Below are 18,226 nucleotides of genomic sequence, written 5' to 3' on the forward strand. Positions count from 1 at the left end.
TGAAAGCCAAGTGAGGCATAAATGGCATGTACCAGTATTGCCATGATGAGAAGCTGCACTGCTATGAATGAAGTCCCTGCTAGTGGCACATGGACATTTAGGGAGGCACAAGCAGCTTATGCCAGTACCACCATATTTGGGGGAAGGTATGTGGAGCCTGATTGAGTTGCTCAGCACCATAGCCTTTGCAACCTCAATAAGCCACACTAGAGCCTAGGTAGGGTGGAATAGCAGTGGAGGTAAGTAATATCACTGGGTGATAATGTTAGGTGATAGGCTCAATTCTTCCTAGTGGAGATGGCACCAGAAAGTGCCAACCACATTAACCCTCCAGCAGTTGGACTAACACTGGGTGGTGCCAGCAGCTATGACCCTCTGATGGGAAGGACACTAGATAAAAGGAAAAAAGGAAAAGAACAACAGTGGTAGGTACACTTGAGGTGACTCTCCTCATTTCTTCCAGCATTAGATTTTGACAGGAGGACCAAGGCACTCTAGATTGGTTGGCATTTGGAGGAGATGAAGACTAGATGCCAAAGAGCAGGAGAAACTTAAGGCAGCCTAGCTAGGTCCATCATGGCAGCTCAGGTTCCTGAGGAGGGACAGGCCCCGTCAGACCCATTTATTCTTTCAAAAAAGAGTATTTCTCTCCCTCACAGAACGGTGGTTTCCAGAACTGAGATAGCTGTAATTCTAAGCCAGTTCTTGAGGAATAAAGGCTATCGCAGGTCAAACAGCAGGAGGATAAGGATAACCATCCTCCAAAAGCCATTCAAACAACTTCAGTTCTTCCTCTAATTTTGGCTTACTCACAGTCCCTTCACATTCATGTAAGAAAAAATAGAGAGTAAAAGGAGGGGAGAAAAAGAAATGTCCAAACCACCAGAAACAGAGAAGGACCAAAAGTGCACATCGTACTCAGGATCATCAGTCTTCAGTGTGTTAAGTGAGGAGGAGGAATCCCCAAACCCAGTGAGAAAATATACAGTAAGAGAGAATCACATGAGACATTGGAGGTTCAATCATCAGGTTCAGACTAAAAAGAGGGGACACCCTCAATGGAAGATTTCATGGAATTGGAACAGTTCACATTAGATACATTCATAGTGAGGCTTAGTAACCTGGCTCAGCAGCTCAGTCTAGATCTGAACTCCAGAAACACTTCAGTGATGCCAGTGGATCACAGAGTGTTGCCAAGGTGTTCCCTTCAGTCTCCAACACAGACTGCCATTCCCAGCTTTTTTTTACAGAGATAATTGAGAAAGAGTGGGTGAAACCAACTAAACCCAGGGCTTGCTGTTATCTAGCAAATAAGTTGTATTATCCTTATGAGGAGATCTTAAAGAAACCAAATGCCCCAGAGGGGACATAAACCAGTTTATCAGAGCAGCTGAGTTCAGGGATGATACATATATGGACTCATTCCAATTTGCAGTCAGATCCATAGCTTTAGGAACAGCACCATGATGGAATCTATAACTGTAGCATTGGAAGATGGACAGCTAACCTCCCCAGCTAATACTACTCTGGATAAAAAACTGTTTGAGGAATCTGCTGTCTGTCCTTATAGAAAATAAGGACAAAAAGATATCTCTGCATGGCAGCCCTGAGGAAATAGCAAAACAGATATAAGAGAAGACTGTCTTCTTCATTTCAATCCAGAGACCACATACCAAACATTTTTCAAGCAGAAAGCAGACAAGAAACACATGCTAGAATTCTGTAAACACCACAGACAAGGTAGAGGAGGCTAATTCCAAAGAAATTTGTCTTTGCGCTGATGTAACTACCCTTCCAGATAAGTAGAAGGCTGCAGAAATTCTGGAACTCTTGGGAGCACACATGCAGGGACCGATGAAAACTAAAGATTGTTTAGTAAGGATATGCTCTGGAATTCACAAGAAAACCAAAAGGAAAGTTTCTGCCATCCCTGTGTTCAAAAACAATGAGAAGTAGCTCAGAATGAAGGAAGCAGTAAATCACCTACTGGACATTGATCCAGTGGAAGAGATTCTTTCAGGAATATTTCTCTGGTGTGTCCTCCATTCTGCTTATAATGCCAAAGAAAAATTAAACTTGGAAAGCCTTTCTGAATCTTGGACTACAGAACAAGTTCATTAGACATCAGACAATTTATGATGGATACACTGAAGCCATTATACCAGATAATTTCTTAGCCTTGGTAGACCTGGCAAAAGCATACTTTTATATTCACATCAGGCCTCCTCATCAGTTCATCAGGTTTCTGTACAGGATGACCTTTTCATTGTTCTTCCAGTTTGCATATAGAAAAGATTAGTTCTCATTCAGAATGCTCCCCTCTCTACACACAGTATTCACCAAAGTGATGGAGATCCTGGTGGAACACTTCAGGACACAAAGTATCCACATCTGTGGCTATTTGGACAATTTGCTAATTAGAGCCTCTTCTATAGAGAAGGCAGTGAACAACCTTAGTACTTCCAGGAGCATGTGTTTGTGATGTACTTCAAGAAGAGTTTGCTGCCATCCTTGAAACAGATTCTGCACCTAGGAGTCATCAACAACACAAAAGAGAGGAGCCCTTTTGGCCCTGTGAGTACATTCTCAGGGTTCAGGGAACAATAAGAGGGAGCATAGCATCCAGGGAACCAACTGTCATGGCATTAGCACAATAACAAGGGGTTATAGTTTTGGCCCTAGACATTGCCATTCTGGACCTCTTTTGTAGCTTTTCCCATTCCAGAACAAGCTTACTAGCAAATCCTACTTGTACATTACAGTGCCCAAGCAAGGTAGCCCTGTCTGCCATGGAGAATGCTACTTAAGGAGTTGATCAGGTTACTACAGACACCAGCCTGATGGAGTGCAAAGCCTTCTTCCAGTTGAGTGCAAGGACTGTGATCCCCTTACAAGCCAACATTGCTTATCAACCAACTCCATTTGAGGTCAGTACAGCTGGCCCAGAAGGTATTGTCACAGCTAGTGAGTGGAGAACACATATTGATGCAAACTGACAAATATCACAACCAATGCCTACATAAACAAGCAAGGGACCCACAGAAAGACACACAAAACTAATGACTTGAGTGGGAAAAAAAAAACAGTCTCCTTATCAGCAGAGTATGTAAAGGGATCAATGAACTCTCAGCACACTGGCTGGGACATTGGCCCTTGTTTCTGTACTGAAACAGAATCCACACCAACTTTTCAAAACAGTTTAAAGTTTAAAATCTATAGGCAAAGTTAAAAACAGTAATTAATACATAAGAATATTTTTATTGAACAAAGGACTTTTACAGATAATAGAAAACCTTTTTAAAAATCTGAGTTTAGATACTAACTTTAAACTTTCACTTCCATGTTTCTTTCTTTAAATATATTTGAAATGTTGTATGTGAACTTGGAATGTTCATGAACTTTGTATATTAGGTTAATGTTAAACACAAGTTTCTATTCTGGATCATAGGGATCCTTGGGTGTATAATAACAGGTTACAATAATCCTGTTATGAAATGTGACGCAGTTTATCAAACCACATTTAAAACAATTACTGTTTGAAATTTTATGTTCACTGTTTATCTGACTAAACATTGTGGAATAAGGCAGCACTTTAAGCCACTTTGCGCAGAGAGAGACAAGGAAACAGCAAGAATTTAAGTTTGTTGCATTACAAGAGATGAAAAATTATGCCTTCTGATTTAGAGTTTCAAAGTACCAATGGTGATTAGAGAACGTATGAAGAGATTCAGTGTCAATGAATCACAGTTGGGCAAATGCTAAACCATATTCTGATTATGTTCTACAAAATTGAACTCCTCCAAATTGCTGCTGATTTTTTCAGCACAGTCTTGCAGTGGGACATTAGTCCCAAATCTGGCAGAATGATGGGTCACTTACCATTTTGCCTAACTTGCTTGACTCCCCTTTTTCTAGAACTTCAGAGCCAAGTCCAGCCAGTCACAACACTAAGCCTTAATTTAGCCCAAACACCACTATGATGATTAAAGGAACTGCATATTAAGTGTTCCTTAAACCAGTTTCCTGTGAGCATGTCAACCATTTTATCACCAGCCTGTCAGATCATAAGCTAGAATCTGCAGGCTTCCTTATCCAGCAACATGGTAGGCATGTTATGCAGAGGTTGGACCAGAAGAGGACAAGAATGGGAAACAGAACACAGACATAGAATGATAGTCTGCCCAAAAATCAGAGTCAGAATCAAATTTGAGAAAGCAAGCATTTCTAGATATTAGCCATTGTTGCATGTGTGAGAGTACATGATTGTACGCCTTTCATTATATATTTGAATGAAAGAGAGTCAATTTATTTCTTGTACAAACACGCATGCACACCCAAGAGAGTGGCTTCAAAAACCTGTTAGCCTTTTGTCTGACTTTCAAACGTCCTCTCTATGGTGCAGCGTAAACATATGGTGCAGCATTTTTAAAGGGGCTATGAATGTGCCACTTGTTTTTTCTCATTGTTAGTCAAGGATGTGAATACAAAAATCTGTTAATGTTTCTGAATGATTCGAGCCATCTAGTATTTGTTTTGTTGCTGCTGCTGCTGCTGCTCCTGAATTACGCTCCTGAAGGAAAGACAGGATGGAAATATAACAACTAAATAAATAATACTTGCTACGTAAGGAAAAAACCTTAATTGTTTTTAATCTAAATAGAAAAATGAGTTCAGATATAATGGCATTATTATTATTATTAGTATTAGTATTACTATTATTATTAGTATTATTAGTATTATTATTATTATTATTATTCCTGTTTTCTAAGAGTTCAAAGGAGCCCTAATGGTTTTGTTTTTGTTTTTCAAAAAAAAAAAAACAACCCTCTGCTACACTGGAGATGGAAGGGTCAGAGAGAGGTTCCCTTCCATGAGAAGGAGTGAAGGAATTCCGTTCCACTTTCCATGCAGCCATGCAGAATGCTGTCTCTGCTATACCTAAAGCAGTTCCTGAGAATCAGTTTCTACATGTTACACTTAATCTTTTTGCCTAATCAGCTTAGTTTTATTATTTTTTACTTAATTGTTTAGGTTTTATTATTCATAATATACTTGAATATCTTGAAATCAACTCTGTCTTTTCTCTTTATATATAACCATCCCCACCCCTAGAGTGTGTCTGTAGGTCAGAACATCTGGGAAGCTTGTGGCCCTGTCTTTTGAGAGCGCTGAATTATCTATTCTTTGTGCCTTTCAAGGTTAATTACTGGGAGTTACACAAAAACAGCCAGCCAGACTATGTGTGGTCAGGGAAGGGCTGGCCTTCTCTTTGCAAATGCCCAAGAAAGACTGCTGTGGGTGGCAAGCATTTTCAAAACAAGTTTTCTTTGTTTCCTGACAAGTTTCAGCAAGAAGAGGGAACTATAAAGCCTTTGGAATTACCAGACTGATCTTCAAAAAGTGTTTAGTCAGCGGGATTTGCAAGAATTTGGATGCACTTTGTGGCCACACTGTTGACATCCTTTATGTAACATGACATTATTATGAATTGGCAACATAATAATTAGTCTGAAATGAATATGTCAAAGACATAAGTCTTATGATCTCTGCCCTGATAGATCTTGAATTTAGTTCTTCTTTTCACCTAATGTATGAGGAGAATGGGATTGTTCTAATTTTCCCCTGATCTGAATGGTTTCCATTGGGAGGATTATGGTCTGAACATTTGTTCTTTAAAGCTTTTTCCCGGTATGTTTGCGTACATCGTAATTGGCAAATGCCATTGGGGATAGGTAACATGAAAAGAACAGAAATAATTGATAAGACTAGTATTCATATTAATAATATTAAAGACATTTTAACCCTCAAATGTTAATTGCAGTGCTGAAATGTCTTTAAGAATAGAAAAATTTTGTTATTAATGTTTTATTCTTATATATTTTATTCGAAACATTGTGCTATTAAAAATGGATAAATTTGAGTCTTTTCTACCTTGTATCTTTGCATACCTTCTACCTAAACAGTGCTGATGGTTATGTATTTCACATAAGCCATAGCTGTGCTCAAATACTTGGATTTTTTTGTAGGATGGGCATAGAAATGTTTCCCGTTCCTTTAACTTGGAAGAGCCAGATAATTATATTTTGCATTGTTGCCTAAGTGGATTTTTCTTACTATTGTGGAATTGTACTCTTGCTCATTACTGTTAAATTGAATACATTCAATTCATATAGCTTCCCCAACCATATCCTTACAAACAGACCCAGAGTAACCTTGCTGCTTGACCCTTCAGATCAGTTTCCCTCCTCATTTGTGAATCATTCTTTCAACCTTTTATTACTGACATAATTACTGTCCTTTCCATCCAGTATTCTTCATCCATTGGTTCTAGCACCTGGTCTCCTCACCTCTTAGCTTAACCCTAACCCTGACCATTCAGAATCTTTCCATGTATATGTCTCTTTGCTTCTTCCTCTTTCCTGGCAACAACATATCCATCTTTTCTTGCTACAGCAATTGGGTCTCTTTAGCTTGAAATGAACAGGGTAAGGGCTATATAAAATCATATGTGGCATTGATAACATGGAGAGAGAGAGAGAGAGTTTCCTCTCTCATAATGTTAGAATTCAAATTTATCCACTGAAGTTAAATGCAGTTGTTTTGGGACCAACCGAAGAAAATACTTTTTTCACATAGTACATAATTAAACTCTAAAATTTGCTGCCAGCAGCTGTAGTAATGGCAGCCAATGTGGAAATGGCAACTAATACTGATGTCTGTTTTCTCCCTCCTGAATCATAGGCAGTATATATTAAATAACTGTGCTGGGCCCTCACTGGGAGGGGATTATCTTTTTCCAGCCCAGACTTGTAAGCTTCCCAAATGGGCCTAGTTTACCGCTAGGAGACACAGAACGTTGCACTATATGAGCCTATGACCTGATCCAGCAGGGTTCTTGTAATTTCCACAGAGAACTGTGATCTTCCATGTTTTCCATTCTAAAATGTCCATAATTTACCATTGCTTCTCCTAGTAGCAGTGTAATAGCAATGGCAATAGAGTTTTCTGCCTGCATACCAGGAAAATTTTAAGAAATCATGGTACAGAGTAGAAGCTGCAATATTTTATGGCCCTCAGCAGCTATCCCAGAGAGTGTAGGGTCATTTCTTGTTCCTATTGCTTTTTCCGGCCCTTGTTATTCCTCCTCCTCTAAGAGTCATTTAATTTTTTTTTTCAATACAGACAGTCCTCTGCTTACAAACAGGTTATGTTCCAAGAGGCTGTTCATAAGTCCATTATGTTCATAAATTCAGCGACGGCACATCGCATACATATGTATGCGTGCCGTAAACTTCCAGCCGTATGTACACATGCATACCATAGACTTCTGGGACTTTCCTTCCAGGACCTTCATTGTTAGAATTGTTGGACATTTGTTCGTATCAGAGAAAGTTTGTAACTTGAAAGTTCGAAAGTAGAGGACTGTCTGTAGTCTGTAGGGCCAAATAGTATATAATCACCAAGTGATAAGTTGCAAATTTTGTCATTGCATGTATTCTTCAACAAAACGTTCCCTCTAGACAGACTAATAAGACTAAGCCAAGATGCGGCATCCTTGAACACAACAGGTACAGTTCAGTTATTGAATTTCTTTACAGTGTAATGAATTTCACAGGAATAGAAACATGTTCTTAATGGCTGTGCTATGCAGCCTTTCAACTCCAGCAATTCAAATTATTAATACCAACTCATTCAGAATAATTCTCCATTAAAAAATACAACTTGCCCCAAATGGCTTTACATTTAAAGCAGAATAATAGAACCAAAACAATGACTTCTATATAGTAATGAAGCCAGAAAGACTGGCAATATAGAATGAATTAGAGTAGATCATTAAAACAAAATTTATGAAATTCAAAACAAACATTGATTGAAATTCTCCAAACCAGCAGCAAGGAAAACAGGTCCCTAACCCCCCAGCTTCTCCAGCCCAAGGAAAATAGCAGAGAGAAAAAACGATTCTGTCTCATTTTCAGATAATTGCTATATAAGTTTTATTTAGTACAAGTTATTCACTGGAGAACTGCCGAAACTGTGCTGCAGGAATTCAGTTACTGTATTACTTATAACTTTTGGCTATGTTAATATAGCTATGCAGTTGGGGCGGTGGGGGGGGGAGATTTCACAAGAGGTGAAAAGTAATGTGTGATCCAAACTTGTTCATTAGTTTCTGAGGAGTCACTTTTACATTCTGCATTTTTGGTTGCTATCCTATCTATTTTTGGTTTATTTCCTGTCAGTATAAGGATTTCTATTTGCATATCTGTGTTCAGAAGTTCATATTATTTGCTTTAGACATTTCTGCATAATAAATAAAACCAGTAATAAGAATAACTCAAAACATGTAAGTGTGAAAGAAAGGAATATTTTCATAGAATCATAGGGGTGGAAGGTACCTTGGAGGTCACTTGGTCCAATCCCTGCCCAGGACAGGAACCCCTATACCATCCAAATGCCAAATGGCTATCCAGTCTTCTCTTGAGCACTCACAACTTCAGGAGGCAGGCTGTTCCACTGTTTAATAGTTGTCTGGTTCTTCTCCTACCCTTGGGTGATATGGAGAATAAATTCACACCCTCTGCCCTGTGACATTCCTTCATGTATTGGAAGACTGCTATACCGCTTACAGAGTTTTTTATTAACATGAATCACCCAGCATTCCAAAAGTAACATAAAAATCATACACAGGTAAATGTAGCTTATAACTGGATGTGGAACTTTTGCTTTAGGTTCTGAAACATTGAGAAGATTAACTCATTGAGCAAGAATTCACTTATGAATAGTAGTTAGCATCTGTTTATACTTCTGTGTTATACTTTCTACCCTTTTGTCTATTCTAGTGCTTATATGAGAGAGCAGTTATATTGTTCTTACCAGTCTAGAGGCCACACTTTTCACATTATTTTGGAACAATGTATTGAAGTGATTATTTTTATTTCATTTATATCCAGTTTTCCGCATAAAGGCTATTATGTGGAAGCTATCAAATGCTATCCCATCTAGGCACCATATCTGCTTAGATACAGCTTGTTTGTATCACATGCCTTCTGCCTGTACTCTGTAAATGATGCAGAATCCATTTTAAACACTGTACATGTTAAGTAATTGAAGGACATTTTAAAATAATGCTATGCTAATGATAAATCTTACCCCTTCCCCCATAAATAATATAGCTTTTGCAGGCTTGTACTGCAGAAGTCCTTGGGTAATGTCCTGGAAGTTTATCCAAAAAGGCACAGTTACCATCTTATTATCCTCCATACCTCCCATTTTCCCTTTCTTGGGAAATGTTCAATTTGATGTATCTCAGAGATGCAAAACCTGAGTCTTTAAGGCAGCCTTCCCCAACCTAAAACCTCAGGTTTTACATGTCTGCCATCCAGATGTGTGGACTTGCCCAGAACTGTCATCCATAACTATGCTGGCTGTGGAATTCTGGGAATTGAAGTCTACACATTTAGAGGACACTCAGGTTGGAAAAGGCTGCTCTCTGGCCTGGTCTGGTCCCCTGAACCTTAGGGGCAGCCCTAGAAACTTCCAAAGATGTTATTAAGTTGCCATTTACAGTGTGATAGGAGAATATTCAAATTCACTGTATTTTAATTAAATGTAAATCAAATCAATTTAGCTTTTGCCCTCACTCTAACCCACCCACTATTTTATGCATGCCTTCAGGCCCCTCAAATGCCAGGTGTGGTTCTTGGCCTGGAAAATGTTGTATACTCTACAGCTTTAATGCAGCACTTCATTTAAGAGCTTTAACGAAGCCAGTATTACGTTACTGGATTCCTTTTGCTTATTTATTTTACAAAACAAGAGAACACACACAAAAATAGTCCAGGATCAGAACCATGGGTATAAATCACATGAACATTTGTATATCTGAGCGCTGTTGTTTTTGCCACATTGTACTGCATTTAGTGGATGCATGTTTAAATGCCATACACATGCCAGTGTTATCCATTAGTCAGGCACTCTAGAGCAACACTTTTTTCAAGATCTGTGCAATCTGCACAGTTATAACTGTAACAAAACAAAACAAAAGGAGAGAGAGGCTGAATGCAGTAAGCGGGGGGGGGGGGCAGGGAGGAAGAATTGAGTGTATACTGACCACAAAGACCTCTTCACTCAGTTTCACACACACACTTTGACACTCTCAGCAACTGCTTGGATAGCACATGAAATTTCTCAACATAAGAGTACAATGCAAGCAACAACACTAGACAAATTTCCAATGTGAAATTATCTCAATTTGTTACAGAATTCAGAAAGTGAATTTCTGAACTGGAGAGTGGAAAGCATAGCATGCCAGCAGCATGTGAAGGATGTTACAAGCTAGTATAAGCTTCACTTGAACAATTATTTCTATATGGAGAGAAGTGTAAATCCAGACTAAGCCACATGATGTCTTAGTATTGCGTGTCATGTACCCAAAAATGATTAAAAAATAAATAAAAATTGCTGAGGAGTTCACTGCTCTTAAAGATTAGCTATGCCTTTGCTATGAATTTGTTTCTTTTACAGAAGTTTTTTGTAAACTCTGTTGAATTTGAAAGCAATTTCCATCTGTTGAAGGGCAGTAGCATGCTCAGTACAGCTTTCTCTCCTAGTTGCAGAAAGATTCAGTATTGGCTACCCACATTTTGTGCATACCAGATGGTTTCTCAGTGAACTGTCATCTCTTTCCTTTGCCCTTGTGTTTTTTCGTAATCTTATTAGCTGATAATTGTGATTCCCTCACTCTTTATCCCCCACATATAAAGTCTTAACACACATAACTTTTCTTAACATTTATAAAATCAGGAAATTATCTTTATTTTCTATCAAGAATGATACATATAAATGATACATTATTTTCTATCAGGAATGATACATATACATGATAAATATAGTATATGCAGCAAGAGGAATACAGTCCTCTTGCTGCATATACTATATTTACTATGTCTGAGCAACCCAGTTATCCAGTTGTGCGCCCAGCGATGAGGTAGTCATTAGTCACTTGATCTCTGTGGGTCAGGTCATCCCAAAGGATAAGCACCTCCTGAGTTCACCAGAGAAATCCATAAGGATGGCAGGAAGTGAAGACTGCAGCCTCCCTTTTTGTTGAGAGGCTAGACGTTTACCAGGGTTTCTTCTTGCTTTGCTCACAATCACAAAAAGAGAGCCAGTTTGGTCTAGTGGTTAAGGCACCAGGCTAGAAAGCAGGAGACTGTGAGTTCTAGTCCCTCCTTGGGCCAGTCACTCTCTCTCAGCCCAACTCACCTCACAGAGTGGTTGTTGTGGGGAAAATAGGAAGAAAGAATATTAGATATGTTCGCCACCTTGAGTTATTTATAAAAATAATAAAAGTGGGATAAAAAATAAAAATCTGAAAGGGGGGAATGAAAGCTGTATTTTAATTGTGTTTTCCTCATCTCAGGAAGGTAGTGCAGAGTGCAGGGTGAACTGAACAAGGAGCCCTAAGCAAACATTTTCAGGGACACTCTGTCCTAATAATCTAGTGTTGTAAATAACTGCTTAAGTTATGTAAAGCTGTATTTGCAGAAATTTGGGAAATGGTATCCTTGCCTACCTTGAAATTCCTCCCTTTCAAAGAAATAAAGGCATGAAAGAAGAGGGGGTTTGCTCCCATTGAGCAATTGATGCCAGAGCAAAACCAAAAACAGTTGTTAAAATAAACATGTTTAAAGTATAAGTGGCATATATGGACACATGCAACAAAGAGAAGTACAATATGTATACTTCATGTTAGTTGTTTCTGTTTATCTAATCTCCAGGATGACAGTCTTTAATTACCGTATATTGTTCTAATAAACATTAAGCCTGCTGTAGAAGCATTGCATGCAGGACAGGAGCAAATGTTTTTTCTCTTTCATAACACTAGAACCTGATTCATTGAGTAAAGCAAGTAGCAAGGAATTAAGGACAGACTAAAGGAAATTATTTATTTTATTTATTTGTTTACTTATTAATTTTATATGCCGCCCATCTCCCCCAGAGGGTGACTCTGGGCGGCTCACAATTAAAATCCAAAACACTAAAAACAGTAAAAATATAAATATCCATATTAAAGTAGCTAAAAAACAGTATACAGCTAAATGTGAAGGTTTTTATCAAAAGATGGAGTGATGACCACCAACTTAGATAGTTTTAAAAGTGGATGTCAGTAGTAGTGGTTGCTTTTTGATGTATTAAACAATAGTGATAATTGTAATAACATAATGTAAATCTTTCAGAATTATAGAAATATTAACAACTTTATAATCTGAGTCAAGCAGTAATAGTATAAACCAATGTATAAATTATAAAAGGGAAAACAAAGGTCTGGATATTAATATCATAGAGAAGACAAGAAAATGTGAATGGATTTCTCAGAGGACTTCTGTCTTGCCCCTCTGGTAATTTAAGACCTGTTTAGATGTTCACAAAAACTCATCTTTGTATTCCATTGCTTCAAATCATCTGCAGATTTAACTTTGGAATAGCCAAATAATTATTCTAGTGTTGCATAATTATTTGGCTGTTCCTATGACCAGTAATTCTTGAAGTCTTGATAAATTCTAAATATATATCTTTAACAATCAGCAATCATTATAAATCCATATTAAAAATCCTGATTTCAGTCCATAATATGGCAATAGCAGAACAAGCCTTAATCTTGCAAAAATGTACCAACTACTAAATTGTATTACTAATTGGTGGATGATTGTAACCAATTCTTATTGGACAATGTCTAAAATACCAATATACACAAAACATATATTATCCATGTTTTACATTAATAAGAAAATAGTTTCATTTTTTAAGATTGAAGAACAGAATATTTGAGCTCATTATTCCAAAGGTCATGCAAGTAGAATAAGCTTTATCTACTGTTTTATGAAGATGGGTTACTGATTTAGGAGCCTCAGTTAATTCTCCCAAGATATTTAACAAATAGAGGAAACAATGGCATCAGAACTGAAAAGTAAATAAATAAATATTATTTATTATCAAATAATAAATGCTTACATTTAATAATCCATCAAGAAACATTCTGATGAAAAACAAACTACTTTTTAGTAGTAAAAATACTTTTTAAACTTTTTCAATATGATAAGAGGTCCAATTTACACTTCCTCAAAAGGATTTACCTACTATTCTTAAGTAAGCATTATTTTATAATATAAGCTTTTCACAAGTAAAAGAATAGAAATTGCATGTATGATTCATATTTTATATACATATCTTGTTGAATTGAATGCAAATTGTGTAATAGGGGAAACAGTTATCCCAAATAATCTCATAATTCTAAACTTGAGCTGAATCTTGAAATTTCTTATACCAACATGTAATTGAAGATTAATTGAAGAAATGCCCAGTTATAACCTGAAAAAGAAGAAAGTTAAATCCACTTTCCCAACAAGCCAATTTATATCATAGAATTTTGAAGGATGTTCTTATCAAACAAAATCATTTAGTAGCTTGTGAATTTGCCTAAAATAGTGTGAAGGAATAGAAATAGGAGGCATTTTAAAATATAAATTTGCCTTGGAGTTATATTCATCTTATTCACAATTATCTTGCCCCAAATACTCAAAAGAATTTCCAGACCATCTGTTTAAAACATGTTTCACTTTTTGCCAAAATTAATTTAAATATATCTATTGGGAAAGCTTTCTAAGAATCATTATATCAAGATAAACAAAAGCAACCTTCAACTTCATGTCAACATTATTAGTAAGAATAATAACATCAAGCCCCTTCTCTGTTGACGGAAAAATCTCTTGGCCTTCTAGAAGGTTGTGAAGACCTGGCTCTTCCCCCAGTGTTGGACCAAGGTGTTTGTTGAGCCCAACAAAGGTGCATTTGTACTGGCAGTTGGTTATGATGCCTTGGTTAATGTTGGTTGGTTTTCATAGCTTTCTTAATGTGTTTTTTGTGATTTGTTATGAGCTGCCCACAGTTATATATTTGATAGGCAGCCATATAAACATTGTAAATAAATCAAGTCTAATTTGATTTAAAGAGAAACTAGACAAAATATCTAATTCCTATATTAAAGAAATAAGTTTATGTATAGATGTTTGTAGCATATCTGTGAGACATCATCTGTTTACAGCTATATGTTATATTGTACCTCACCTACTACATTGTCTGATATTTTCAGAATTTCTAAAAGCACAAGGAAGAGGTAATACATACCAAATTAAAGGAAAGGGGAGAGAGGGAATTCTTGATGTATATCACAGTGTAAATTTTTAAAAGAAGAAAACACGCCATTGATAAATACTCCTGGCCCGAGGACCAAATAATCCATATCTTTCAAAATATTTTGATCAGTAAGATTCATAAGGGATAAGCCATTTAGTAGCTTTAGTCACAATGTTTATATTATGCCACTGCATTTCAATTGCAGTTCATTTCTGCTATCATATCCCTGTCCCACTTTTGGACTTAAGTTGGCCACTGTGACAAAAAATGCTGGACCAAATACACCTTTTAAATCAGCTGCAATTAATGGCCTCTGATAAAATTCTTTGTTCATGTATATCATCTTAAGAAAAATATACATAAGCAAGATTTCCTAGCTTCTTCCAGCCATCTCTTGAATTTGTGAGAGCTAGACTGAAACCAGAGACTTTTCTTTTGGGATTAATGGACAGGCAATTAGAAAAAAGTCATGGAACTTTGTTTTTATGTATGACAACTGCAGCAAGACTATTATATACTCAAAAGTGGAAAGGTTCGATACTACCCACAATGAAGGAATGGCTGGTAAAGATGATGGAACTTGCAGAGATGGCTAAATTAACTTCCTTGATTAGAGAAAAAACAGTATCTACATTTATGGCTGCCTGGAAACCCCTTATAGACTTTTTGCATGTAATGGGAAAAAATGCACTTATGATTTGTGGTTTTGATGATTAGAAAAAAACTGGATAATAGAAAAAAGTGAGCCTTTTTTTTTTTTTTGGTAATCCTAGAGTAAGAGTTAGTTTTGTAATTATACTTAAATTTGCTGCAGAAGAAATTGGAAGCTGCTTCTTTCTTTTTCTTTTTGTTTTCTCTTTTTGCACTTTTTCTCACTTTTTTTTTCTTTCTTTGCTCTTTTTATCCTTTATGAGTTTGTGTTAGTTTTTATGTTCTTTGTAAAACTTTTAATAAAATTCATTAAAAAGGAAAAAAAGAATTTGTGAAAGCTAGAGAAAGAAAGGAACTGGGAATCATTTTCAGAACTGAATGTTCCCCCAGAATCCAGCGTAACTGAGTATAGCTTCAATTTCAGCTTGTTGTGATGAGTAGTAAATCCTTTTGGAGGTTTCGATTCAGGTTCAGTTGAATGTGAGTAATAGTCATCTTATGACTGTGCCCTTGTTTTAACAAGTTCCATGAACATGAGAGTTTTCTATCTGCATGCATCTGAAAACAATTAAAAATATTTTCAGATTGTGCTGCTCAGACCAGTGTCCTTCCCATTTGGTTGCCCCCTTGAGCTCAAGTAAAACCTTGAATTTTTAAATATCACACACATACAGACAAAATGTACTGTTAAGGTTAAGAAGAAGAATGGATTCGTGTTATGGCAAAGAATATATATAAGACAGTTGAAATTGTAGAACTGGAACATTTGTCTAACACTAGACAAATGTAAATAAAGTAACAGGCTTATTTATCCACTCATATTCCTCCTTTCTGCAATAAAATCAATAGCATTTTTAATGTAGTTTAATTCAAAATACAAATCTTGAATTTCTGGACAATGGACTACATTTTGTTGTTGTTTAGTCGTTAAGTCATGTCCGACTCTTCGTGACCCCATGAACCATATTGCGCCAGGCCTTCCTGTCCTAATGGACTACATAGCCTGAGGTATTCTAATGTTACGAGTTTATGTTTACTCAAGTTTATTAGCCTTCAATATGAATTGCAGTTAAAATGCTGCTAAATCTTCTCTCCAGATTGTGACATTCAGTGGTTTCTTACTTCCTTCTTTTCTTCCTCCCTTCCTGGATCCTTGGCATAGAATTTTGCATTAAGAAATGTCTAGAATTTTTGGCATGTTTATCATATTAGTTATTGTAAGTATTCAAGCAAGATTGTAATTTATAAGCACCTTCCCTCCAGAAATGTACCCAAAAAGGCATGAGTAGAGAGAGAAATATTTGTATGTAAAATAGCTATCCTAATGAAATGAGGGGGAATGCAATGGCAGAAGGGGAGAATAGAATAGTGTCTCCTCAGGATTTTTTCTTTCTTTTTTTAAACTTAGCTTTGCAAATACATAATCATCCATGCCATTTGCTCATTAGACACAATACAGAACATTGTTGCTCTCCTAGTTATTCCTAGTGTTTGTTCCACTGAACTGCAGGTCTGCTTTGCTTTGCACTTTGTTCAACTATAGTTCACCATAGTGAAGCTATCAATACATGATGTGACAATGGTTTTTGGTTTGTTTGTTTTTTGCTAGCCAGCTTGTTGCAGAATGGGATGTTGATTAGGGCTGAGAGGGAGTGATTGGCCCAAGGTCATCCAACAGGCTTCCGTGACTATTTATTTTTTTTCTTCCTAGCGTTTTCCCGCAGGTGCAGGGTCCACTTTTTTCAGATGAACTGAATGTTGATCCATTGGTTGTGACAGGAATTTACTGACTGGCTTGTCACCTGATGTCATGGGCTAAGAAAGAGCGACTGGCCCAAGTCACCCAGCCGGCTTTCATGCCTAAGGCGGGACAGGAACTCACAGTCTCCTGGTTTCTAGCCTGGAATCTTTAACCACTAGACCAAACTTGGGTCTCCTTGCTCCTAGTCCAGCACCTTAACCACTACACCATGCTGGCCATTGGACTAAATACAGAATACAGAATTAAATTAGCTCTGTGCAGTCCATCTGGATTTTTAAAATATGGCATATTGATAAACATGACAGACTTTGCCCATAATAGGAACAGGGGCAGATACAGAGCTGAAGTCTAGTGTTTAACTTATGCCACTTCAGCTCTAAAATATACATAATATTTTCTAATTATACAATTATCTTAAAATGTATAAATTAAAATTCACTCCTAGATGTTTGTGTCTATTAAGCATTCATGTTCTGTTAAATCCAGTTACATCAGTAACCTGGTAAGAAACAAGGTACTGTAAATTTCTGTAATTTCATATGAAACAATAGCTAACACATCAGCTTCTTGATGTTCTTTGGAAAATAAGATACTTTTCTTGTTGACTTCTGCAAAATACTATTCTGCTTAGAGTATAGGAATTAAGCATATTAGATCTAGATGGAGGCAGCAGGAGAGGGACCAATTACCAAGGATATGCAGTGGGGCAAAAACGTATTTAGTCAGCCACCAATTGTGCAAGTTCTCCCACTTAAAAAGATGAGAGAGGCCTGTAATTTTCATCATAGGTATACCTCAACTATGAGAGACAAAATGGGGAAAAAAATCCAGAAAATCACATTGTCTGATTTTTAAAGAATTTATTTGCAAATCATGGTGGAAAATAAGTATTTGGTCACCTACAAACAAGCAAGATGTCTGGCTCTCACAGACCTGTAACTACTTCTTTAAGAGGCTCCTCTGTCCTCCACTCGTTACCTGTAGTAATGGCACCTGTTTGACCTTGTTATCAGTATAAAAGACACCTGTCCACAACCTCAAACAGTCACACTCCAAACTCCACTATGGCCAAGACCAAAGAGCTGTTGAAGGACACCAGAAACAAAATTGTAGACCTGCACCAGGCTGGGAAGACTGAATCTGCAATAGGCAAGCAGCTTGGTGTGAAGAAATCAACTGTGGGAGCAATAATTAGAAAATGGAAGACATACAAGACCACTGATAATCTCCCTCGATCTGGGGCTCCATGCAAGATCTCACCCCGTGGGGTCAAAATGATCACAAGAACAGTGAGCAAAAATCCCAGAACCACACGGGGGGACCTAGTGAATGACCTGCAGAGAGCTGGGACCAAAGTAACAAAGGCTACCATCAGTAACACACTACACCGCCAGGGACTCAAATCCTGCAGTGCCAGATGTGTCCCCCTGCTTAAGCCAGTACATGTCTGGGCCCATCTGAAGTTTGCTAGAGAGCATTTGGATGATCCAGAAGAGGATTGGGAGAATGTCATATGGTCAGATGAAACCAAAGTAGAACATTTTGGTCTAAACTCAACTCATCGTGTTTGGAGGAGAGAGAATGCTGAGTTGCATCCCAAGAACACCATACCTACTG

At 37.3% G+C, this 18,226-nt stretch overlaps 1 protein-coding gene across 3 annotated transcripts in view; it reads left to right on the forward strand.

Moving 5' to 3' along the window:
* BABAM2 (BRISC and BRCA1 A complex member 2) overlaps nucleotides 1-18,226 on the forward strand; it is a 154,713-nt gene that overhangs the window by 132,730 nt on the left and 3,757 nt on the right. For 2 of the 3 annotated variants that reach the window (XM_088145598.1, XM_088145603.1), the window contains exon 12: nucleotides 7,521-7,568. The exons of the other annotated variant lie outside the window; for it this stretch is intronic. In XM_088145598.1, coding sequence (XP_088001724.1) covers nucleotides 7,521-7,568 — 48 coding nt within the window. The remainder of the gene's footprint in view (nucleotides 1-7,520; nucleotides 7,569-18,226) is intronic. 3 annotated transcript variants of the gene reach the window in all.

This window comes from Python bivittatus, unplaced genomic scaffold (assembly GCF_059951505.1).
Source record: "Python bivittatus isolate LINGU-HERP-01145 unplaced genomic scaffold, Pbiv_v1 ctg000020_np1212, whole genome shotgun sequence".
NCBI lineage: Eukaryota > Metazoa > Chordata > Lepidosauria > Squamata > Pythonidae > Python > Python bivittatus.